Genomic DNA, 27,018 nt, shown 5'->3' on the forward strand with positions numbered 1-27,018 from the left:
TAAAAGAACTTTATAAGAAACTAAAGAGGGGAAACGTGTATGAGTGGGTCATTCCCAAAATGTACTGAAGTCTCACTCATAATAGATTTGGACTGAGATCAGAAATCACACAGAATCTTACCCACACCACATTCATAGCATCATCAGTTGAAAAAAAAGATGTGGATCTGTAAACAACACAAGACATTTTATCTTCAAAATATGAGATTTGTGATATTTACAAAGGGAATTGCCAAAAGTAATATGGCACAGTGTGTCACTCATTTGCTTGTTTAGACCTATTGCTCATCAACAGGAAGGTAACACAATGCAAGTCAAGCACAATGAATCATGCTGTCAAGATGTTGATGTGTTGATGCTGATGTTGTCTTCATTCCAAAGACTAGTTTGAAGCAGTTCTCCACACTTCTCTGTCTTGCGCAAGTCTCTCTCTCTCTCTGCAAAGATACAGCTACTTACATCCATTTCCATATGCTTACTAAATTCAAGCTTTGATCTTACTCTACAATTTTATGCCCCTCCCCCCTCCAAGTTCCCCCATTAATAAACTGATGTTTCATGATGTGTCCTCTCAACCAACCTCTTATTTTCTTTTGTCAACCAACCTCTTCTTTTCTTTTGTTGAGGTTGTGCCATTAACTTTTTCCCCCTCTATTTGATTCAATAGCTCCTTACTAGTTATTTGGTCTACCTATCTAATCTTCAGAATTCTTCTGTAACACTACATTTCCAAAGCTTCTATTCTCTTCTTATCTGAATAATTTATCATCCACATTTCACTTCTGTATAAGCCCCCCTATGAACCATGGACCTTGTCTTTGGTGGGGAGGCTTGTGTGCCTCAGCGATACAGATGGCCATACCGTAGGTGCAACCACAACAGAGGGGTATCTGTTGAGAGGCCAGACAAATGTGTGGTTCCTGAAGAGGAGCAGCAGCCTTTTCAGCAGTTGCAGGGGCAACAGTCTGGATGATTGACTGATCTGGCCTTGTAACACTAACCAAAACGACCTTGCTGTGCTGGTACTGCGAACAGCTGAAAGCAAGGGGAAACTACAGCCGTAATTTTTCCCAAGGGCATGCAGCTTTACTGTATGGTTAAATGATGATGGCGTCCTCTTGGGTAAAATATTCCGGAGGTAAAATAGTCCCCCATTCGGATCCCCGGGCGGGGACTACTCAAGAGGACGTCATTATCAGGAGAAAGAAAACTGGCATTCTACGGATCGGAGCGTGGAATGTCAGATCCCTTAATCAGGCAGGTAGGTTAGAAAATTTAAAAAGGGAAATGGATAGGTTAAAGTTGGATATAGTGGGAATTAGTGAAGTTCGGTGGCAGGAGGAACAAGACTTTTGGTCAGGTGAATACAGGGCTATAAATACAAAATCAAATAGGGGTACTGCAGGAGTAGGTTTAATAATGAATAAAAAAATAGGAGTGCAGGTAAGCTACTACAAACAGCATAGTGAACGCATTATTGTGGCCAAGATAGATACGAAGCCCATGCCTACCACAGTAGTACAAGTTTATATGCCAACTAGCTCTGCAGATGATGAAGAAATTGATGAAATGTATGATGAGATAAAAGAAATTATTCAGGTAGTGAAGGGAGACGAAAATTTAATAATAGTCATGGGTGACTGGAATTCAAGAGTAGGAAAAGGGAGAGAGGGAACCATAGTGGGTGAATATGGATTGGGGGAGAGAAATGAAAGAGGCAGCCGTCTGGTAGAATTTTGCACAGAGCATAACTTAATCATAACTAACACTTGGTTCAAGAATCATAAAAGAAGGTTGTATACATGGAAGAATCCTGGAGATATTAGAAGGTATCAGATAGATTACATAATAGTAAGGCAGAGATTTAGGAACCAGGTTTTAAGTTGTAAGACATTTCCAGGGGCAGATGTGGACTCTGACCACAATCTATTGGTTATGAACTGTAGATTAAAACTGAAGAAACTGCAAAAAGGCGGGAATTTAAGGAGATGGGACCTGGATAAACTGACTAAACCAGAGGTTGTACAGAGTTTCAGGGAGGGCATAAGGGAACAATTGACAGGAATGGGGGAAAGTAATACAGTAGAAGAAGAATGGGTAGCTTTGAGGGATGAAGTGGTGAAGGCAGCAGAGGATCAAGTAGGTAAAAAGATGAGGGCTAGTAGAAATCCTTGGGTAACAGAAGAAATATTGAATTTAATTGATGAAAAGAGAAAATATAAAAACGCAGTAAATGAAGCAGGCAAAAAGGAATACAAACGTCTCAAAAATGAGATTGACAGGAAGTGCAAAATGGCTAAGCAGGGATGGCTAGAGGACAAATGTAAGGATGTAGAGGCTTATCTCACTAGGGGCAAGATAGATACTGCCTACAGGAAAATTAAAGAGACATTTGGAGAAAGGAGAGCCAGTTGTATGAATATCAAGAGCTCAGATGGAAACCCAGTTCTTAGCAAAGAAGGGAAAGCAGAAAGGTGGAAGGAGTATATAGAGGGTCTATAAAAGGGTGATGTACTTGAGGACAATATTATGGAAATGGAAGTGGATGTAGATGAAGATGAAATGGGAGATATGATACTGCGTGAAGAGTTTGACAGAGCACTGAAAGACCTGAGTCGAAACAAGGCCCCCGGAGTAGACAATATTCCATTGGAACTACTGACGGCAGTGGGAGAGCCAGTCCTGACAAAACTCTACCATCTGGTGAGCAAGATGTATGAAACAGGCGAAATACCCTCAGACTTCAAGAAGAATATAACAATTCCAATACCAAAGAAAGCAGGTGTTGACAGATGTGAAAATTACTGAACTATCAGTTTAATAAGTCACAGCTGCAAAATACTAACACGAATTCTTTACAGACGAATGGAAAAACTGGTAGAAGCCGACCTCGGGGAAGATCAGTTTGGATTCTGTAGGAATGTTGGAACACATGAGGCAATACTGATCCTACAACTTATCTTAGAAAATAGATTAAGGAAAGGCAAACCTATGTTTCTAGCATTTGTAGACTTAGAGAAAGCTTTTGACAATGTTGACTGGAATACTCTCTTTCAAATTCTGAAGGTGGCAGGGGTAAAATACAGGGAGCAAAAGGCTATTTACAATTTGTACAGAAACCAGATGGCAGTTATAAGAGTCGAGGGGCATGAAAGGGAAGCAGTGGTTGGGAAGGGAGTGAGACAGGGTTGTAGCCTCTCCCCGATGTTGTTCAATCTGTATATTGAGCAAGCCGTGAAGGAAACAAAAGAAAAAATTGGAGTAGGTATTAAAATCCATGGAGAAGAAATAAAAACTTTGAGGTTCGCTGATGACATTGTAATTCTGTCAGAGACAGCAAAGGACTTGGAAGAGCAGTTGAACGGAATGGACAGTGTCTTGAAAGGAGGATATAAGATGAACATCAACAAAAGCAAAACGAGGATAATGGAATGTGGTCAAATTAAGTCTGATGATGCTGAGGGAATTAGATTAGGAAATGAGACACTTAAAGTAGTAAAGGAGTTTTGCTATTCGGGGAGCAAAATAACTGATGATGGTCGAAGTAGAGAGGATATAAAATGTAGACTGGCAATGGCAAAGAAAGCGTTTCTGAAGAAGAGGAATTTGTTAACATCGAGTATAGATTTAAGTGTCAGGAAGTCGTTTCTGAAAGTATTTGTATGGAGTGTAGCAATGTATGGAAGTGAAACATGGACGATAACTAGTTTGGACGATAACTAGTTTGGACAAGAAGAGAATAGAAGCTTTCGAAATGTGGCGCTACAGAAGAATGCTGAAGATTAGATGGGTAGATCACATAACTAATGAGGAGGTATTGAATAGGATTGGGGAGAAGAGAAGTTTGTGGCACAACTTGACAAGAAGGAGGGACCGTTTGATAGGACATGTTCTGAGGCATCAAGGGATCACAAATTTAGCATTGGAGGGAAGCATACAGGGTAAAAAGTGTTGATGGAGACCAAGTGATGAATACACTAAACAGATTCAGAAGGATGTAGGTTGTAGTAAGTACTGGGAGATGAAGAAGCTTGCACAGGATAGAGTAGCATGGAGAGCTGCATCAAACCAGTCTCAGGACTGAAGACCACAACAATAACATAAGCCTATACTCCAGACAAATAACTTCAGAAAAAGACTTCCTAACTTTTGAATTTGTATTTGATACTAATGAATTTCTTCTTTTTTCCCATAAATGCTTCTCTGCTGTCCTCAGTCTGCATTTTATGTCCTCTCTACCTTAAGCCATCATGTGTTACTTTTCTGCCCAAATATCAAAACTTGCCTACTGATTTTAGTGCCTCATTTCTTAATCTAATTCCCTCAGCACCATCACCTGATTTAATTCAACTACATCTCATTACCACTGTTTTTCCTTTTTTTATGTTCATCTTATAACCTGTTTTGAAGACATTACACATTCCAGTCAACTGCTCTTCCAAGACCCTGACATCTCTGGCAGAATTACAATGTCATCAGCAAACCTCACAGGTTTTATTTTTCTCTCTTTCTCTGGAATTTAATTCTCTTCTATATTTCTCCTTAGTTTCTTTCATTACTTCCTTAAGGTACAGAGTGAATAACGTTAGAGACAGGCTACAACCCTGCCACACTCCCTTCTCAAAGACTGCTTCCCTTTCAAGCACTTTAACTCATATAAAAGCAGTCTGATTCCTGTGCATGGTGTGAATAACCTGTCGTTCCCTGTGTTTTATCCCTTTCAGAATTTCAAAGAGTGAATCCGAACCAACATTGTCAAACGCTTTCTCTAAATGTACAAATGCTAGAAAAATTGGTTTGTCTTTCCTTAATCTGTCTTGTAAGATATGTCCTAGAGTCAGTATTGCCTCACATGTTCCTAAACTTCTTTGGAACTGAAACTGACATCCCTGGGATCAGCTTTTAGTAACTTTACATCCTTCTGTAAATATAGCATATCAGTGTTTTGCAATCTGATTTATTAAACTGATAACTCGGTAGTATCCACACATCTTTAGACACCTGCTGTTTTTGGAACAGAAATTATTACCTTCTTATTGAAGTACTGTATGAGGATATTTTACCTGAATCATGCATCTTTCACACCAGGTGGAATATTTTTGTCATGGCTGGCGCTCCCAGAGATCTCAATAATTCTGAGAGGATGATATCTGCTCCAGGGTTTTTGTTTTGGCATAATTCATCAAGAGTGAGAATGAATCATGCCACGGTCATGCTGTCAATTCCCCACCAAGTGAAGCTTCTTGTACCTGTCAGTAGTTCAGTGCTTCTATTATTCATACATGTTACCAGAACTTTCCTTACCTTTCAAATTCAGTGATAACTACCTCAAAGTGAGAGCAAATGTTCCTATTGCAGACACTTCATGCATCACTAACAGACATTATATTCAAAAATAAATCCACTATGGAAATTATAAAATTCACTGGATTGCTAGAAAGTAATAATTCTACTGGCTATAATGGTGTTTATAGGCTAAGATTAAAATAACTGTGCTGAATTGGTATATTCTGTGACTCATAAAATTCTAATTGGCAAATCGAATTGCTATGGCATTAATGGCATTCATTTTCATGTACAGAACCTTACCTACACAACAAAGAGCAGAGGGTCTTATTAAGGGATAGTATTTGTAGACTTAGAGAAAGCTTTTGACAATACTCTGTTTCAAATTCTGAAGGTTGCAGGGGTAAAATACGGGGATCAAAAGGCTATTTACAATTTGTACAGAAACCATATGGCCGTTATAAGAGTCGAGGGGCACGAAAGGGAAGCAGTGATTGAAAATGGAGTGAGACAGGGTTGAATCCTATCCCCGATATCATTCAATCTGTATATTGAGCAAGCAGTAAAGGAAACAAAAGAAAAATTTGGAGTAGGATTTAAAATCCATTGAGAAGAAATAAAAACTTTGATGTTTGCCGATGACATTGTAATTCTGGCAGAGACATTAAAGGACCTGAAAGAGCAGTTGAACGGAATGGGCAGTGTCTTGAAAGGAGGATATAAGGTGAACATCAATAAAAGCAAAAAGAGAATAATGGAATGTAGTCAAATTAAATCAGGTGATGCTGTGGGAAATAGATAGGAGATGAGACATTTAAGGTAGCAGATGAGTTTTGATATCTAGGGAGCAAAATAATTGATGATGATCGAAGTAGAGAGGATGTAAAATGTAAACAGGCTCTGGCAAGGAAAGTGTTTCTGAAGAAGAGAAATTTGTTAACATTGAGTATCGATGTAAGTGTCACGAAGTATTTCCTGAAAGTATTTGTATGGAGTGTGGCCATGTATGGAAATAAAACATGGACGATAAATAATTTAGACAAAAAAAGAATAGAAGCTTTCGAACTGTGGTGCTACAGAAGAATGCTGAAGATTAGATGGGTAGATCAAGTAACTAATGAGGAGGTGCTGAATAGAATTGGGGAGAAAAGGAATTTGTGGTACAACCTGACTAAAAGAAGGGATCAGTTCGTAGGACACATTCTGAGGCATCAAGGGATCACCAGATTAGTTTTGGAGGGAAGTGTTGAGGGGAAAAATGGTAAGGGAGACCAAGAGATGAATACACTAAGCAGATTTAGAATGATGTATGTTGCAGTAGTTACTCGGAGATGAAAAAACTTGCACAGGCTAGAGTAGGAAACTGCACAGGCTAGAGTAGCATGGAGAGCTGCATCAAACCAGTCTCTGGACTGAAGACCACAACAACAACAACAACAACAACAGAACCCTCAATTTCAGTTCCTGTGCCATCCACGAGTGTCTAGACGCTAACTTTTGTCACCTTTACATATGACAGAATTTATTTCAGATCTTTTATATCTCTTTCAATAAGTTTCTGCTAAATTAGTTGTTGAAGGCTTCACAAATTTTCCTTTTGATAGCCAAATTCTGTCTGTTTTCATTGAAATATACTCCAATGTCATTATTTGTCAGGAAGTAGTAACAGACTAACTGAAATTAATGGTGCTGTACTGATCAGATTTTATAGCATATTTACTGACTGATAATCTTTCAGTAACAGTAGAGCCTGGTAGGCTATCAGTGTATCACAAGAAAAGTTCCACTCAACATTTTTCAACAGGCTTCTATTTCTCTTCTATATGTTCATCTTTCAGTTATTCATTCCTTCTCTTCATAAATATTCACATGCTTTCAATGGAAGGCACATCAGGTTACTATTGCACATCACACACAGTCTATATTTAATATGGACTACCTGTTTTCTGGATTCCATAACGTGAATGTTGATTCACAATAGCCCACCCAAAATGCAGAAAACAGCAATATCATACTTGCCTGGATAAAGTTTACAAAACTGTGGTTCAAACATGGCCTATTGGTTTCTATGATAATGTATGCATAGCTTCAACACCATTTACCTCCTAATGCATTATTAAACTTCAGTTATGAGATTTTTTTAGAACTACCAGCAACAATTCTATTAGTCTTGTTCTGTGTGATGTATGCTGTCCATATCCCACACAACAATGAGCACTGAAACATGTTCAGAAGTTACAGTGTTCGGCTATACTTCCCAGACATCACTTGAATTTGCCAAATTTGTACCCCATCAGAAATGGTTGCTCTTGTTAGGTTGATTGGTAATGCATGCAGTCTTTTGTTAATTGGGATAAAAATATCAAGGAGTGAAGGGAGCGGGTATGAGTTAAATACCATACTTGGATAAACCACTATAAAATCTCATCCTATGAGTTCACACAGTTTTAATCTGTTAGAAAGTTTCATACAGCATACACACCAATGTAGAGTGAAAAATTAATTCTGAAAATAATCCCCTAAACTATGACTAAGTTTTATTTTTTATTCTAGGAGTGCTTGGAATGCAGGAGACCTTCCATTAAATCTGGAATGTAGGGGAGAGGTACTGGGGGAAGTAAAGCTATGAGGGCAATTTGTGAGTCGTGGCTTGAATATACAGATGATAAGTGTCGGCCCATGAAAGGCAAGCTTCCAGTTTTGAGTCACAGTCCAGCACACAGTTTTAAGCTGTGAGGAAATGTCTCATCCTAAGAGACACAAGTCAGAATTGGCAATGGTAATAGATCAAAATATCATAGATACAGAAAGCTTTCATGATAGTCAACAGCAGTAGTGTGTTAGTATTAGCAACAACCCAATTCTCAAATCTTTCTCTATGAACAGCTTTATTATACGCCCACTAAAGAGCATAAACTAATTTTATTTTGATTGCCAGCAATAAATGATATCTCATATGAGATAAAATGAAAATGTTAATACCTGACTGAGCTACAAAAATGGTGTCAAGAAAAAGAACAAAGATGCTACACAATAAGTCCATAGAAACGATTAATAGACCAATTCTTGCAGCTGCAAATGGTTCAAGGTACTTCTTGGACTTACTACATATAATTTTCTTACCTTTGAGTTGTTTCTGGTCTTGCAGCTCTCTCATTTGCTACAAGTCTAAAATCTGCAAAAATCGGATTATAAGTTGTATAGCGGTAGGCACTGTGGATGTTGCTGATAATCTCCTTTGTCTTCAAGAACCCCAGAAGGTGCACAGATCCATGGATCAGCTGTATGCTTTTGCCAGTTGAAAAGATCCTCCTTTAGCTGACTAAGGATTTTCTAAAAATACACAAAAGTGAAATATGTTATACCAGTAGTAAAGGTTATAGATTTATGTAATATTACTTGTTCTCCACAATAATTTCTTTTACATACACACTGTACTTACAATAGTATGTCTAAACAAAAATGTGTCTTGCTTAAAAGGGTTAAGGATGTAATTGGTTAAACTAGTTGGTGCCAGTGACTTCCATTGACATATATGAAATATACTGTGAAGACCTAATGTTGCATGGGCTAAGGTGTATGGGATACAGTTCAATCTTATCAATTAAAATATCTTTTTTTTTCTGTGTTCTTCAGCTATTTTAAAACTGGAGTATGGGTAATGTTAAACACAAGAGCAAATAGACCTGTGATTTAATGAATTGATAAAATAGTTATTTTATGTGACGCCAACAATCTTCAAATTGCAAGATGTTGCATTTAATATCAGTTAATCTTATTAATGTTTACATTAAGTAATAGCTTTGTAATGAAGTAGCAAAAGGTCACAGCATTGGTAAAAGTGTGCTCAATACAAGACACTATGCACTTGCAATGGTATCAGCTGTTCCATGGAGCTTATCATTAAATGCTGTGTAACTAGTGGCTGGCCACATTAGAGGACATGTAAACAACTTGCAGTTTTCGATACTTTATGTGATACCTTACTAATTATGATGAGACAGCTGTTAATTTTAAAGTAAGCATCACCTATGACAGTTATTGTTTGAATACTTTCACGTCCAAGTTAATTGTGTCAATGTTGTTTTCTAGTGCAAGGAGGACTGCTTGCAGTGACACTAACTTTTCCCAGCTTAGCTGTTTCTGCACATATACAAGTAGCTCAAATATGACTTAAACTCTTAGTCATTTATAACTGGCTGGTAAATCAGTTCAAAGGTCAGAGGAAGACAAGGGCATATCACCTTCAATAGGAGCACAGCTGGCTCAAGTGCTGCTGTGATCAAACCAACCTTCATAAATTAACAACTGAAAGTGTGAACTAACTGACTATTTAATCTCTAACATTTCAAAATGACAGCTTTAAGTGGTAGTTCAACTTGTTTCATGCTTAATAATCCTCACATTTACATTTTGATACCGTTCAGCTTGTTCTGAAGACTCAGCGATTTCACTGTATTCTTTTTACACAAAAAATTCATACTGTCTCATTTTGCAATGAGAAGGCATTTAGCTATCTATCTGATTCTGCAATATAATTTTAAAAGTCAGTACTTTTCAAGGCTTACAAGCATCAAAAAATGTTAGTTCTCTTTAATATTCACAATAAATTAACAGCTATAACAAACTAACTACGTAATCAGAACATAAAGACCACATGATCCCAACCAACCATCATGTCATTCTATTTCCAAAAGCATCCTTGGTTGCAGTATGGAGCATCATATGGTGAGCTTATCACTCTCCTACCCACTGTCTGCTATCCTACCCTTGAGTACATCTCATTCAAGTAGCTCCTTAACTTTTCTCATGGGACTTGTCCTCCCATGAGGGATAACTTCCTGGCACTAACAAAACTGAGCTTTGGTCCTCAGCAGGGCAGTCCAACATGCTATCTTGTCTGCATTGCACAGATTAACAGCTGCACTGCTTAAAATTTTTCCAACAGGTAATTAAAAGCTGAAGTTCTTGCTTGACAGCAATATATGTAGTTGATTTCATGGTAGCTCACCTTATACTGTTTTTTCTTAACCACATTTGTTCTCTCCTCTGGATCCATTTTGAGATCATATAGTTCCCATTCATCACGATAATAATAATCATTCAAAGATTTATACCATCCAACTGGCTCCTTTTTATGTGTTCGGTTCAAAATATCCTGGAAAAAAAAAGAAAAAGTAGAAAAATGTGGTACATGGACAATTCTAAAACATATTGATTGACTTAACATTTTGACAGCATATTTTTCAGTTAGGTGCAGTCGAGAACACACGAAGTTCTCTTATGATCACAAACATTTGAACACTTGTTAAAACAAATTATAAGTGTGAACCTTTACAGAACTTATCTACAGATCAAGCATCATGAAATGGTGCATTTATCTGTAACACACATGGTTGCAGTGATTACTCTATGCATACCTTTCATAAACATACCAGAACTTAAATACAGTCTGCCAACTCACTCACAACATCCATGTTTAAAAAAGAGGTCTATTGAAATGAAGAATTAATTCTGAGAGCAGCCATGTCATTAAACTGCAAGAGTCAGGATAGGAAACAGGTTGCACCAACAACAACTGGGCCACTCTGAATTCATTGTTCAGAACATGTTGCAACCAATGGACAAGTAAGAATACTTAGACACAATGAACTGACTCTGAACAAACTGATCATAGAGCCAGGAGTGGGAGAACCATCTGATGGACAAACATTGACAGAGTGGTGGTCTTGTTTAGCATCCAAAATAAATAATCCTCAAACAAAAGAATCATGCCCAGTAGTTGGAAGAGAGCACACATCTCACACACTTACGAGAAGGTTTGGAGCAGTGACCCACAACAATACTGTTAATATCCTTGAAACTGATTTGGTGTAAAGTCTTAGAACATATTCTGAGCTCAAACATAATGAGGTATATTGAACAGAACGACCTTCTCCATGCCAGCAAGCATAGATTCCAAAAACATTGGTCATGTGAAACCCAACTCACATTTTCTCGCTTGACATACTGAAAGCTTTGGACCAAAGCAGTGATCAATGCAATATTTCTTGATTTCCAAAAAGCATTTGCCTCAATACCAGATCTATGCTTAATATAAAAAGTATGATAGTGAAATCAAGTGAAATTTGCGACTGGATTGAGAATTTCTTGGTAGGTAGGACACAGCAAATTACCTTGGATGGAGAGTAATAAGAAGATGTACAAGTAACTTTGCCCCAAGACTTTGTATTGGAACCCTTTCTGTTCATGCTATATATTAATGATGTTGTGTACAATTATTTATTTATTTTATTTACACATCAAATTCTGTAGGGCCAGATTGCAGGAGCAAATCTTCAAGGCCATGGAATGTGTCAATATATGAAATTACAACATAAAAGTAATAACAGATAAAAATAAAATGTTTATGAACCCAAAAAAAGTAAAGCCATAAGTTTAAGTAAACGCAGTCATCAATACAACAAGAATCAGCTTAATTTTTCAAGGAACTACTCGACAGAATAGAAAGAGTGACCCATGAGGAAACTCTTCAGTTTCAATTTGAAAGTGTGTGGATTACTGCTAAGATTTTTTTTAAATTCTAGTGGTAGCTTATTGAAAATGGATGCAGCAGTACACTGCACACCTTTCTGCATAAGAGTTAAGGAAGTCCGATCCAAATGCATCTTTAATTTCTGCCAAGTATTAACTGAGTGAAAGCTGCTTATTCTTAGGAATAAGCTAATATTGTTAACAAGAAATGACAGTAAGGAATATATATATATTGAGAGGCCAATGTCAAAATACCCAGACTCATGAACAGGGGTTGACAAGAGGTTCGTGAATTTACACCACTTATTGCCGGACCACCTGTTCCTAAGCCAAAAATATCCTTTTAGAATGGGAGGAGTTACCCCAAAATATAATACCATACAACACAAGCGAATGAAAGTAAGCAAAGTAGACTAATTTTTGTGTTGAATGATCATTTACTTCAGATACTGTTCGAATAGTAAAAATGGTAGCATTAATGTGGGCTTTCCATGACAGTTTACCGTCTATCTGAAAACCTAGAAATTTGAACTGTTCAGTTTCACTAATCATATGCCCATTCTGTGAAATTAAAATGACAGGTTTTGTTGAATTGTGTGTTAGAAACCATAAAAACTGAGTCTTACTGTGATTTAGCATTAGTTTATTATCTACAAGCCATGAACTTATGTCATGAACTACACTATTTGAAACCAAGCCAATGTTGCACACAACATCGTTTACTACCAAGCTAGTGTCATCAGCACACAGAAATATTTTAGAGTTACCCATAATACTAGTGGGCATATCATTTATATAAATAAGAAATGGGAGTCACCCCAACACTGATCCCTGGGGCACCTCCCACCTGACCGAGCCCCATTCAGATCCCACATCACAGCCATCCTCAACACTATGAATAATGGCCTTTTACCGTCTGTTGTTAAAGTAAGAGGTGAACCAATTGTGAGCTACTCCCCATATTTTGTAATGGTCCAACTTCTGGGGCAATATTTTGTGATCAACACAATCAAATGCCTTAGTTAAATCAAAAATATGCCTAGCATCAAAACCTTTTGTTTAACCCATCCAGTACTCCACTTAGAAGAGAATATAGCATTTTCAGTTGTTAAATGACTTCTAAAGCCGAACTGTACATTTGATAGCAAATTGTGTGACGTAAAATGATCAATTATCCTTATGTACATAGCCTTTTCAATAACTTTTGCTAACACTGATGGCATAGAAATAGGTCTAAAACTATCTACATTATCCCTTTCTCCCTTTTTATAAAGCAGCTTTACTACTGAGTACTTTAATCATTCAGGAAACTGACCATTCCTAAAGGAATAATTACAGATGTGGCTAAATATAGGGCTAACAGTTGCAGCACAGTATTTTAATATTCTGCTAGGCACTCCATGATATCCATGAGAGTCTTTAGTCTTCAGTGATTTAATTATTGACTCAATCTCACCCTTGCTTGTATCACAGAGGAGTATTTCAGACATCAATCTCCAAAAGAAAGTTATATGATTCCCTGTAGAAACTAAATTTTTATTTAATTCATCAGCAATCCTCAGAAAATGATTGTTAAATACTGTAAATATATTTGGTTTATCAAAAATAGAAATATGTTTACCATGAACTGACTTTATATCGTCAACCTTGTGCTGCTCACCAGGCACTTCCTTCACAACTGACCCTGTGGTTTTAATTTTATCCTGTGAATTAGCTATTCTATTTGCATACCACATACTCTCTTCCTTCCTAACAACAATTTTAAGCACCTTACAGTACTGTTTGTAATTGGTTACTGTACCTTGTTTGTGACTACTTCTAACATTTTGATATAATTCCCACTTTGTTCTACATGATATCCTTATCCCATTAGTCAGCCACCCGGGCTACCTTTACCTGCTAGCACTCTGTTTAGAACGCTCTAATGGAAAGCAACTCTCAGAGAGCATGAGAAATGTGTTAAGGAAAGCATTATATTTGTCATCTATGTTATCAACACTATAAACATCCTGCCACTCTTGTTTCCTGATGAGGTTTAAAAACTCTCTATTGCTGTTGGATTAACTTTCTTACATAGTTTATAATTATATGTGACATTTGTTTGGGTACAAAAGCCTTTTAGTGTTAAAATTTGTGCCTCATGGTCTGAACAGCCATTCACCCTTTTACTAACAGAATGCCCTTCTAGTAATGAAGAATGAATAAAAATATTGTCTATGGTTGTGCTACTGTCCCCCTGCACCCTAGTTGGAGAAAACACAATCTGCATCAGATCATATGAATTTAGGAGATCCACCAACATCCTTTTTCTTATAAAGTGAATCAAGAAATCTCTCTAGCTTGAGCAGAAATGCTCTGAAGTCCGAGTTGTGGGACCTATAAACAACAACAACAATTGGAAGTTTAGTTTCACTAAATTCAACTGCCCCTGCACAACATTCAAATATCTGTTCAGTGCAGTGCTGTGATACATCTATGGACTCAAATGGAATACTGTTTTTTTATGTACATGGCCACTCCCCCGCCCCGCAAGGAACTCCTTGAAAAACAGCCAGCTGATCTGTATCCTGGTAAAGGAAGCCTCTGAACTGACGAATTATATTTTGATGACATATGCTAATTCTTCTCTACTTGGAGACACGACGTCCTCTGAAGGTGAGCTCTTAGTTACAGGGACTTCCTTTATGCAGGTATACCTATCAGCTAATTTCAATCTAAAAAAGTGCAGCTCTAACACCAACTACTACAGGAATTTTTATATTCCCCATCCCTATCAAGACTGTTCCCTGCTCCACCCACTATCACTACCTGATTCTCCTTCGTAAAATTCCTACATAACTCCCCTATGCTGTCAGTCACCTGAGCCAACACTGCACTAGGCTTCACAATGCTGTTGAGCTGGTACTCACTCCCCAACACTTCCAGTAACTGCTGGCCCACACCTCTACTGTGCAAACTACCTTGCAACACAACCTTCTTCTTTCTGTTAGAATTTGCAACTGACCTAGGCCTCCTAACTGCTGAGGACTGCTGCATGCTCCCTACAACTACAGCTGCAAGAGGCTCCTCTCCACTCAACTCTGACAGTTGATCAAATCTGTTGCATATACACAAAGCATAACTGTCTGAATACCTCCTCTTCTTAACTGCCTTCTTGCCAACTGCCAGTTCCCATTCCCCACCATTCACCCTCCTCATCCTCTCTAGTTCCTCCTTTGTGTGTTGTAACTGCACCTGAAAGATGCAGATCTTGCACTCCTGCTCCTCTATCAACTTATTTCTACTACAGATTCTGCATTGCCAGGAGAGGATCTTGCTAGAATGCACACTGGCTTCCCCACTGCATTCCCCCCTATGAAAATACTTTGAACAAATCCAACACCATAACCCACTGCTCACAAACCTATGACAGAGCCCACATTTCTCACTCAAGGTAAAATTTTACAGTTACTGAAAAAAACTATACGTCTACATTACCTAAGTTCAGTTACACCAGAAGAACTATTTATAGAACTAACAATTGCGGTATTGAAATTCTCTCTCTACTAAGAAAGCAACTACTTGTATTAATACTACTAAGCCACAACTAATACCAATACCAACAGAACTACACAAAATTATTAGCTAAAACCAAAAATTCAAGTGGCCACTGGAACACTCAACAAAGTTAAAACATTGAATGAAATATTTCATTAGAAACAATAAGAAATGTCAGCTGAAAACTAAAGCACACAATTTACTAAATGACTTCAATGCACAGAAAACTCTAAAAAAGATACAATGAGCAAACGTTTCCAAAAGTTTATTAAATTGCTATTTCACCACAAACAGCATGAAACACCAAAGTACTGTTTGAAAGAAGTTGCAAAAATATTCAGTAAGATCTTGAAAAGATTTCAAAGTGGTGCAAAGACCGCAGCTTGCTTTAAACGTTCAGAAATGTAAAAGTGTGTATGTCACAAAACAAAATAATATAGTATTCCATGACTATAGTATCAGTGAGTCATGGTTGGAAGTGGTCAACTCACACAAATACCTGGGTGTGACATTTTGTATGACTATAAAATGGAATGATCACCTAGGCTTAGTTTTGGGTAAAGCAGGTGGCAGACTTTGGTTTACTGGTAGAATACAGCTCTGCTTTCCATATCATTCATATTCTAGTGATGTAACTTCTTTTTGTTACCAGCACTCAAACTGGCTGGTGCCATATTGAAACTGAGTGAGGTGGTGCAGTGGTAATACTCTCAACTCAGATTCAAGAAAACAGTGCTTGAAATTTCTGTCTGACCATCCAGATTTAGGTTTGCTGCAGTTTCCCTAAAATGATAAACAAAATGCTGGAATAGTTCCTCTGAAATGACACAGCCAAATTTCTTCTCTGTTCTTCCCTCATTTAAACTTGTGCCACATCTCTAATGACCTCACCACTGACAAGCTGTAACTCCAGTGCCGTAACACTGTGACTATGTTCCCTCACTCAGTAAGAAATGTGAAATCACACCTGTAATTGGCATAATATTCTCTCAGGGACTACAAATTGCAGTTCTAAGTAACCAAATCATTAACATTTAATTATTTTCTTTGTGTATCACTCCTGCTACATCTTAGCTAGTATTTGAGTTCCATTTACTCATACAGAAAGCAGTTTTTGTGTGGGCTTCTAGCTCTAAGGTGAAACCCTTAGACAATTGTATATTACTTTGGTAATAGTTTTACCTCTATCTTTCTATCTTTAGCACATCAACAATAGTACATTCATAAATACTGTTTCAACTTTGGAAAGGTGTTACTATGTTCTGGATATATGAAATTTAGTCACTATCAGTTCCATCTACTATTATTCATATGGTGTGTAAAAAGGATTATAGTATGTATCTGCTTGACAACATCACACACATAGAATGAGAGAATATATCAAGGTACAGTTTTTACTAAGTTATAGTGGACAAAGTGGCTAGTTTTCTTACACAGAAAGAATTTTTACCTCTGCAGTGGAGTGTGTGCTGATCTGAAACTTCCTGTGTGCCTGGCAGGGAATCAGACCTGGGACCTTTGCTGCTTTTCCACTGCAGAGTGACAATTTATTCTGGAAATTACTTCTCAGGTTGTGGCTAAGCTATCAGGAGAAGAGTATGGTGGTACAGTCCTCTCAGTATGGAGCAAAATTGCATATGTGGGCACACCTGCCAGTCCAATCATGCATTTGACAGTGCCCAGATGACAGAAGCAAGGAGGTGGTCTCTTTACTCAGGGTGCAGACAATGGAACTATCACATGTCTCCCCAGAATGATTTGCTGAGAGATGTGCCTGTCAAATTAACAGCTCAGGAGACAGCCAAGTTCCACTGGAAATATGTAGTTTGCTCCTTTGGGTGCACAACAGCCGGATGTAGTCACATAATTGATGGTTTGAAACCAAAATCATAATACCATGTATGTTATGAATTAAAGCCTCTCTTCAAGACAAAACAGATGATCCTGAAATGTTTCAAGAGTGTCTTTGACTTTGTGTCCTTCAGCACATAACATTGTTGTCAGCAGTTTTTGGAGGTCTAACAGAGGGAGGAGTTGTGATGTGAATACAGCATGAACAGCCAGAAACAAATATTTTCACAAAGTTAAGTTATTGTTGCTATTTGTAGAGTGTAATTTTGTGTTAATGAGAGGTGGCAATAAATAACTTTGGTTGAAATTTAAACCTGGGCTTGTTCTTTCACTGTGTTGATGAGTGCAGAGGGAATGATGGGCAGTGAAATTATATTTGAAGTGGATAAGCTAGCAACAATATTAACTGGTTAGTTTAAAAGCCCTTGCCAAATCTTGTTGCATAATTAGTTTAGCAGATGCAGAGTTTGAAGGATTTACCCTTTATCACAAATTTAGAAAAATTATAACTTTCATTGTACTAACAAAGCCAAACAAAAAGGCTCAGAGAACACTAATCTAATCTAACATAAAAGCACATTTAATTTTTATTTATGTTTTATTGGAAGTTTTCTGTATTTTGTATATAATTTTAGTAAAAACATCATAAACACAAATTACAAGAAAAAAACCATGGCAGCCTGAGGAAAAAGATATTGAGGTAGGTCAGTGGAAGTACTACAACTTACACTATGTGATCAAAAGTGTCTGGACACCTGGCTGAAAATAACTTACAAGTTCGTGGCGCCCTCCATCGGTAATGCTGGAATTCAGTATGCTGTTGGCCAACCCTTAGCCTTGATGACAGCTTCCACTCTCACAGGCATACGTTCAATCAGGTGCCATACACTCAATCAGGAGCTGGAAGGTTTCTTGGGGAATGGCAGCCCATTCTTCACAGAGTGCTGCACTGAGGTGAGGTATCAAAGTAGGTAAGTGAGGCCTGGCATGAAGTTAGCATTCAAGAACATCACAAAGGTGTTCTATAGGATTCAGGTTAGGACTCTGTGCAGGCCAGTGCTGTGCAGGGATGTTATTGTCATGTAACCACTCTGCCTCAGGCCGTGGATTATGAACAGGTGCGCGATTGTGTTGAATGATGTAATTGCCATCCATAAATTGCTCTTCAACACTGGGAAGCAAGAAAGTGCTTAAAACATCAATGTAGCCCTTTGCTGTGATGTGCCATGCAAAACAATAAGGGGTGCAAGCCACCTCCATGAAAAACACGACCACACCGTAACACCACTGCCTCCGAATTTTACAGTTGGCACTACACATGCTGGCAGATGACGTTCACCGGGTATTCGCCATACCCACACACTGCCATCGGATCGCCACATTGTGCGCCATGATTCGTCAACCCACACAACATTTTTCCACTATTCAATCGTCCAATGTTTATGCTCCTTACACCAAGCGAAGCATTGTTTGGCATTTACTGGCAAGATGTGGGGCTTATAAGCAGCCACTTGACTAAGAAGTCCAAGTTTTCTCGCGTCCCACCTAACTGTCATAGTACTTCCAGTTGATCCTCATGCAGTTTGGAATTCCTGTGTGATGGTCTGGATAAATGTATGTCTATTACACATTACAACCCTCTTCAACTGCCAGCAGTCTCCGTCAGTAAACAGACGAGGTCGGCCCATACAATTTTGTGCTGTATGTGTCCCTTCACGTTTCCATTTCACTATCACATTGGAAACAGTGGACCTAGGGATGTTTAGGAGTGCGGAAATCTCACATACAGACATATGATACAAGTGACACCCAATCACCTGATCACATTCGAAGTCCATGAGTTCCACGGAGCACCCCATTCAGCTCTCTCACAATGTCTAATTATTACTAAGGTCGCTGATATGGAGTACCTGGCAGTAAGTGGCAGCATAATGCACCTAATATGAAAAATGTATATTTATGGGGGTGTCTGAATACTATTGATCACATAGTGTATATTGCATCTCAGCCTGACATAAAATCGGGATTGGGCCATATCGAAAAACTCAACTTCAGTTTCAGTTACTTAAAATATCACAAAAATAGTACTAACTCCCAGTAATAAAAGTTGGCAATCTACTCTCCCTTAGCATATGAGAATGTAATGACCATGTAGTAATTTTAAGTAAATTGTCTTTGTGTCAACATATATGTTGTTAAGAATCTATTTAGCATTTTAAAGATTGTGGGAGGAGTAATAATAGCAGATAATTTATAAATGCCTAGCGAGATGCACTATGGGAAGACATTCATATAATGTAAGATCCTTAGATTTTGTACAGCAGCATGTGATACAAGATCTTTCATGAATTATTCCAGACATTGTATCTTCTATTGTTTTATTTTATACTCACAATTGTTTTTATTCCTTTCACAGTTCCTACTCATCATCAAAATGCTATTTGGAACAATTGAATGTTCTGTAAATCATCAAGTTGGGTATACTATTTCATTTGCAAGATCATGAAACTGGATAATTTGTAATTCTGTGTACACACGTTTCCATTCTGTTTCAAACAATAATTTCAAATCCAAGAAGATAATAATGTACTAATGTAATACAGTTTACATATGCAGATCACAAAATTACTGAATAGAAAAACGCTACCTATTGTGGCTACATTTATTCAAATTGTAAACAGTCCAGTGGTTAATAATCTTTAACATGGTTTTCAAGGTATTTGGTTGTATCAAATAATGTAACTTTCGCACTGAAATCTCTGTAAATGTTAATAATCACAATAATTAAGCACTTTAGCAGACATTTGCACATTCCATTAAAAAAACTATGTAAGAAAACATACAATGTTGAATAGTTTCTTAAATTTGAAACTTTCTGTTTTCTTGAATATGCAAGTACCCATTATAACATTACAAAAGCATTACTACTAATAGTGAATATGTCATCACTGACCCACTTGGATAGTTACATGTGTCAGCATGCCACTTCCAGGATTTGAGGGTCTGCACCTACCCCAGACTGAATCTACATCGAGGATTGAGAATTAGCGACGAGGGCCATTGTATGACGGCCTGCCTGGCTGTGGCTTTTAGATGATTTACCACATCCAGCTAGGTGTGTATCAGGTTGATACCCAAGTCCTTCTTCAATTACATCACTCACAAACATTTTGAAAACTTCTTCACTCTTTCACATGAGATAACATTACACACAGACTGATGGGGTATACAAATTTTGTCTCTTGGGCGAGGGACTGTGACCAAAAGCCACCTGAACACCCTCTGTCACTATCACAGTCAAACCTGGATTAACTTCCTAGGCCCCTGAAGATACAGGACAAGGTCACAAAAAAGAAGAATTAATTTTTTTCCATGGTTCTTGGGTGTTCTGTCATGTCAAATTGTCGAAAGCTAATGATATTTCAGCGGACAACCATTCCGCCGTCATCAGGTGCTGCTGATGGAATGAATTGTCTGCTGTGGGCTCATGGTACGCATACCATCTGCTCCAGCCCCACACCATACATTGTTGTGGGGCCATGTGCAGCTGCCACAGTGGAGGGGAGAGTACCAATTGCATTCTGCCCACTGTCCCTGTTGCATCTCAAATCCAGGTGTCACATTTTGTTTTGATGGAGCATAATATTGCCTCCAGTACCTTGCTCAGATGGAATCCAGTGTCCCTGTTGCTTAAATTGTCAGTCACACAAATTTCAATTCCTTCTTTGAAAATGCAGTCCCAAAATTTATTAGTGGTGGCCAGGACTCTTGTTCTCTGGTAGTTCATTTTATGTCCATTTTCAATGCAGCAGTCTGCTATTGCAGACTTGTTGGGCTGCAGTAAACAGGTGTGACACTCACATTTATACATTAAGCTCTTCAGTTGTTCCTGTCATTTGCCCAATGTAAGTCTTTCTGCATTAACACAGAACTCGATACACCACCTTTTTTTTTTTGACCCAGGTCATCTTTCATTGTTCCTAATAAAGCTTATGTTTTGGCTGGTGGGCACTTGGGACTCTTGCACTGCAGAGCTTCCATATCTGTTGGTGCTACATCCATTCTTGTTGAACACAGATTCCAGGTGCTGTAGCTCTGCACTCAGACTTTGTCTGAGATGGAAATGCCCTGTGTACTAGCATGTTAAGCTCACATTTCTTCTGTGAGGGATGGTTGCAGCTGGAGACAAGGAGATAAAAATCCGTTAGAATTGGCTAACAGTATACATTGTGGACAAGGGAGCCATTGGGCCTATGCTGAACTATGACTATGTATGGATCTCAGATGTTCTAAGAAATTATGTAGTTTTTTTGGGTCTATGTAGCCAAATGACAAAGTGTCATCAACATACTGAAAGAAACAAGTAGGTTGTAGTTCAGTAGTTTCCAGTGCTCTGTCCTTGAAGTAGTCCACAAACAGATTTGCTACAACTGGCACCAAGGATCTGCTCACGGTACTGTCCATTGAAAACAGCATAAGAATGGCAGAACATGTCTAAAGCACTACATCATCTCAGGGCCAAACTTTTCACTGATTCATTTTATGAAGTCTTCCAGAGGGACTGAAGTGAAAAGTGAGATGACATCAAAGCTGATCATCATGTCAGACTCCCAGAGCCTTAGCTTCTATAGCCAGCAGATGAATTTACTTGAATATCGTATGTGTGGGGATTTTCCAGTGTGAGGGCCCAAGAGATAAGCCAGATGCCTCACCAAGGAATATGTTGGTGCCCTAATTTTGTTCACTATTGGTCACATGCCTTCTGTGTGGGTCTTTGACAGGCCCTACAATTTGGGTTGTACAGCAGTGTGATGGAAAAGCGATTTGGTGATATCATCAGTGAGCATCCCATTCTTTAAGAGGGCAGAAGTGATTTCCTGCATTTTCTTGGTTGAATCTGCTGATATTTTCATGTATGCTGGATCACCCAGAGGCTCTAGCTCATAGTAGTTGCAGTGGGGGAGAACCACAGCATTTCTCTTATTGGCTAGAAGGAAAACAATTTCTGTGTCTTCTCTGAGGATGTGAGGTGCTGTCCTCTCAGTTTTGGAGATGTTGCTTCATGGTGGACCTGGTTGTTTAGAATTTTCCAGGTTTCCTGATCCTTGGATACCCTGCTCCACAGTGTTCACAATCTCAGTGGATGGAAGAGATATAAGTGTTGGTTCAACATTCAGTCCATTCTCCAGTAGTGCCTTTCATGCGCCATCCATTGGTGTTCCCATGATACTGATCACAGCATCTTCTTTTGACTGCATAGCTGGAAACAGAGAAAACTTGGTGATTTGTCTCTCAGCTGGTTTCTTGTACATCAAATCCAATTGGGCCCAGCTGCACCATTGACACATTTCCATGAATCTGCAGAGAGTATAGAGGATATCTGCAAAGGAAGCATTAAGAGCTTTCTGGTGCTAATATTGAGCTCTCATTGAGTGAAGCGAATCCTTTTCCTGACCAAGACCGGACTGGCTCTTCATTTTATGTGGTTAGCTGCAAGGGTATGTGTGTGAGGCACCACTTTGGTGACTGTAGGAATGACCTTCAATCTGCCCCGGTCAGGGAAAGGATCTGCTTCACTCAATGACAGTTCAATGGTAATGCCAGAGAGCTCTTGATACTTCATCTGCAGATTATCTCTATACTCTCTGCAGATTCATGGGAGTGGGTTGATAGAGTCATCTGGGCCCAGTCAGATTGGACATACAAGAAATCAACTGAGATACATATTGCAAAGTTTTCTCCATTTCCAGCTGAGCAGTTGCAAGAAGATGCAAACAATAGGTGCACTGTGATCAATCTCACATGAAAATCACTGGATGATGCACTAACAGCAACACTGGAGAGAGAGCTGAAAGTTGCAGCAACATATACATATCTTCCAATCACAGAGATTGTGAGCACTGTGGAGCAGGCTATCCAATGAGTAGCAAGAAATAGAACACAGGAAATTCATTGGAAACCTGCAGAATTCTCACCAGCTCAGCTCCATCACGAGGCAACATCTTGAAACAGAAAGGACAGCACTTCACACTTCAGAGAAGAAAAGGAAAAAGAGAAAGGCATATGACCAATAGTGAACAACATTGGGGCACCAATATATCCATGGGCAAAGAATTTCTCTTACCTCTTGGATCACCATGTTGATAAGTTGACACATCACATACAAAACTCCAGTGATTCTATATGCTGGCTGAAAGAGCTAAGGCTGCATCATTGCAAAATTATGGTCAGCTTTGATGTTGTGTCACTTTTCACTTGAGTACCTTTGGATGACTCCATAAAACAAATGAGCGAGAAGTTCAGCTCTGAACTGACATAGGTTTTTCAATATGTTCTGACATAGACTTATTTTGTTTTCAACTGACAATACTATGAACATACTCTTGGCATAGCTAAGGGCAGCTCTCTCTCGCCAGTTTCAGCAAATTTCTCATTGAATACTTCAAGAATGGAACACTGGAAACTACTGAACTGATACCTGTCTGTTTCTTTCAGTTCGTTGATGATACTTTCATCATTTGGTTACATGGATCCAAAAAACTACAGAATTTCTTAAAACATGTGAATTCCATCCATGAAAACATCCAGTTTACCAAGAAGTAGATAAAGATGGCAAACTTATTGTTCTCAATGCCCTTCTGATTGATATCCTTTCACCTCACATTTTAAGCCCACTCATGAACCTTCCTTTTACATCTGTCGTTGCTTCTTCGATGTATAGCTTGAAACTAAGGTCAAAAGACTACAATCCTTGTCTTACACCCTTTTTAATCTGAGTACTTTGTTCAGGGCTTTCCAGTCTCAGTATTCCCTCTTGATTCTTGTGTATATGGTATACTACCCATCTTTCCCTATAGCTTACCACTGTTTTCCCAGAATTTCCAACATCTTACACCATTTTATACCATCAAATGGTTTTTCCAGGTCAACAGATCCTATGAACGTGTCTTGATTTTTCTCTAGTCTTGCTTCCATTCTTTCTTTCTTTCACTTGCGCCTTTGTCCTGCAATGTCCGCAGGTTAATTTAAAGGGGTGGCCAGATGCCCTTTCTGCTGCCACCCCATACCCCCCAGGATGGAATCAGTGTACCCAAGCTGTCCGCATCTAGTTAAATCATGAAATAGTGTGAAAGTGTTACAAATGTCTGCATGTCGTGCAACTGAGGCAGGGTGTGGGGACCAGCCCAGTATTTACCTAGCAGGATGTGGAAAACCGCCTAAAAATCACATCCAGGCTGGCCGACACATCGGCCCACGTCGTTAATCTGCCGGGCGGATTCGATCCGGGGCCGGCGCGCCTACCCGAGTCCAGGAAGCACCACATTAGCACTCTCGGTTAACCTGGCAGGTTCAGTCTTGCTTCCATTATTGATTGCAATATCAGAACTGCCCCTCTGGTGCCTTTTCATTTCCTAAAGCCAAACTGATCATCTAACAGGTCCTCAATTTTCTTTTCCATTCTTCTGCGTATTATTCTTGTTACCAACGTGGATGCATGAGCTATTCAGCTGATTGTGTGATAATTTGTGCACTCACCAGCTTTTGCTGCCTTCACATTTATATAGACGATGTTTTTCTGGAAGTCTGATGGTACGTTGCCAATTTCATATGTTCTACACACAAATGCGAGAAGTCAGTTGCCACTTGCCCCAATGATTTTAGAAATTCTGATGGAATGTTATCAATCCCTTCTGTCTTACTTGATCTTAAGTCATCCAACATTCTTTTAGATTCTGACTGTAATATTAGCTCACCTATCTTTTCCCTGTTGACTCCTGTTCCTTCTTCTATCACATCATCAAACAAGGCCTCCCCCTAACAGGGGCTTTCAATGTACTCTTTCCATGTATCCACTCTGTCCTTTGCATTTAACGGTGGAACTCCTATTGCACTCTTAATGTTACCACCCTTTTGTTTAATTTCACTGAAGGTTATTTTGACTTTTCTATATGCTGAGTCAGTCCTAACAATCATTTTTTTATTTCTTCATATTTTTCACGTAGGCATTTCATCTTGTCTTCCCTGCACTTCTGGTTTATTTCATTCCTAAGTGACTCGTACTTATGGATTCCTTAATTCCCTGAACACTTTTGTACTTCCTTTTCTTCGTTAATCAACTGAAGTATTTCTTCTGTTACCCACAGTTTCTTCACTGTTACCTTTCTTGTACCTGTGTTTTTGTTTCCAAATTCTGTTACTGCCCTTTTTAGGGATGTCCACTCCTCTTCAACTGAACTGCCTACAGATCTACTTGTCATCAAAGTACCTATAGTCTCAGAGAACTTCAAGTGTTTTCTCTCATTCCTTAGTACTTCCATAACCTAGTTCTTTGCACAGATTCTTCCTGACTAGTTTCTTAAACTTCAGACTACTCTTCAGCATTACTAAATTATGACCTGAGTTTATACCTCCTGGGTACGCCTTATACTCCAATATTTGATTTTGGAATCTCTGCCTGATCCTAATATAATCTAACTGGAATCTTCCTGTTTCTCCTAGCATTTTCCGAGTATACCTCCTCCTTTTGTGATTCTTAAACAGAGTATTCTCTGTTATTAGTTGAAATTTATTGCACAACTTAATTAGCCTTTCTCCTCTCTCTTTCCCACTACCAGACCCACATTCTCCCATAACCCTTTCTTCTACTTCTGCACCTACAACCACATTCTAGTCTCCCATGAGTGTTAGATTTCCATCTGCCTTTATACACTGAATTATCCTTTTGATGCTTTCTCTACCTCTTCATCTTCTGCTTGCAACATTGCCATGTATAACCAAACTATTGCTGGTGGTGTTAATTTGCTGTTGATTCTGAGGTGAACAACCCTATCACTGAACTGTTCACAGTAACTCACTCTCTGCCCTATCTTCCTACTTGTACTGAATTTGTGATATCCACACCATGCACCAGCATGCTCCATTACTCGCGCCCGAGAAACTCATCTTTGGCTGTACTTCTCTATGCATGGCCCATTGCTGGCATCGCAGGCCATCTTCATGCAAGCATCCTTCAAGCCACAGGGATTGGCAACCCAAAACACACACTGACTGATCGCCCAGAATATATAGTGACTTCAGCTGCTTGGAGCCTTACTTAATGCTGCCACCAATGTCTACAAGCCAGTTCTCATTGCTGTGTTTTGCTCCACAACTCAGAAGAGCTACATTGCCGTGCACTGTTTGTTCTCTTGGACCAGTACACATTCTCCTCGATGTCGGCTTGGCTGCACTCTGGACTTAAATCTGACTGCCATATTGGACTTGAACTTCCACATTCACTAGGCTTACTAGACAATGGACTTGTGATTTTCACTGTAATTCCACATTCCACTTGCACTTCCTGGATGTTGGTATAATCACCATCAATTTATATTATTTTTCACTTGCTACTTTGCACTTGGGGACGGAATTATTTGTATCAATGTTGTGCTAACAAATTGTGGAGCCATGATATATTCATTGTATTATTCCTGGTTATAACACAATAAAACAGTGACAAGTCAGCAATTATCTACATTGGAAGCTGTACTCATGCAACTTATTCATCAGAAGGATGAGAACCAGAAACTGCTACTGATCACCCTCCAACCACTTCTTCAAGGCTTACTGGAGGGTTGCAAAGCCTACGAATCAAGATTACTGGAGCATTTCCATGTATTCAACTTAACTGATGCCATCCTCATGAAATCTTTGTTTTCATCTTGGTCAAAACCTGACATTTACTTACTGCTGTACAAACTGGCCCCCTCATCTAAACCTTTTCAAATATTTGCTCATTGCTGACTAAGTATTGCCAGCAGCACACCTGTG

General features: G+C 38.8%; 1 protein-coding gene across 1 annotated transcript in view; it reads right to left on the reverse strand.

The window, feature by feature from the left end:
* LOC124776208 (N-sulphoglucosamine sulphohydrolase) overlaps nt 1-27,018 on the reverse strand; it is a 119,184-nt gene that overhangs the window by 6,155 nt on the left and 86,011 nt on the right. Inside the window, exons 9-10 of the mRNA XM_047251054.1 lie at nt 10,298-10,444; nt 8,410-8,619 (exon numbers count right to left, since the gene is read on the reverse strand). Of these exons, the coding sequence (XP_047107010.1) occupies nt 8,476-8,619; nt 10,298-10,444 (291 nt within the window). The 3' untranslated portion in view covers nt 8,410-8,475. The remainder of the gene's footprint in view (nt 1-8,409; nt 8,620-10,297; nt 10,445-27,018) is intronic.

This window comes from Schistocerca piceifrons, chromosome 2 (assembly GCF_021461385.2).
Source record: "Schistocerca piceifrons isolate TAMUIC-IGC-003096 chromosome 2, iqSchPice1.1, whole genome shotgun sequence".
NCBI classification, from domain to species: Eukaryota; Metazoa; Arthropoda; class Insecta; order Orthoptera; family Acrididae; genus Schistocerca; species Schistocerca piceifrons.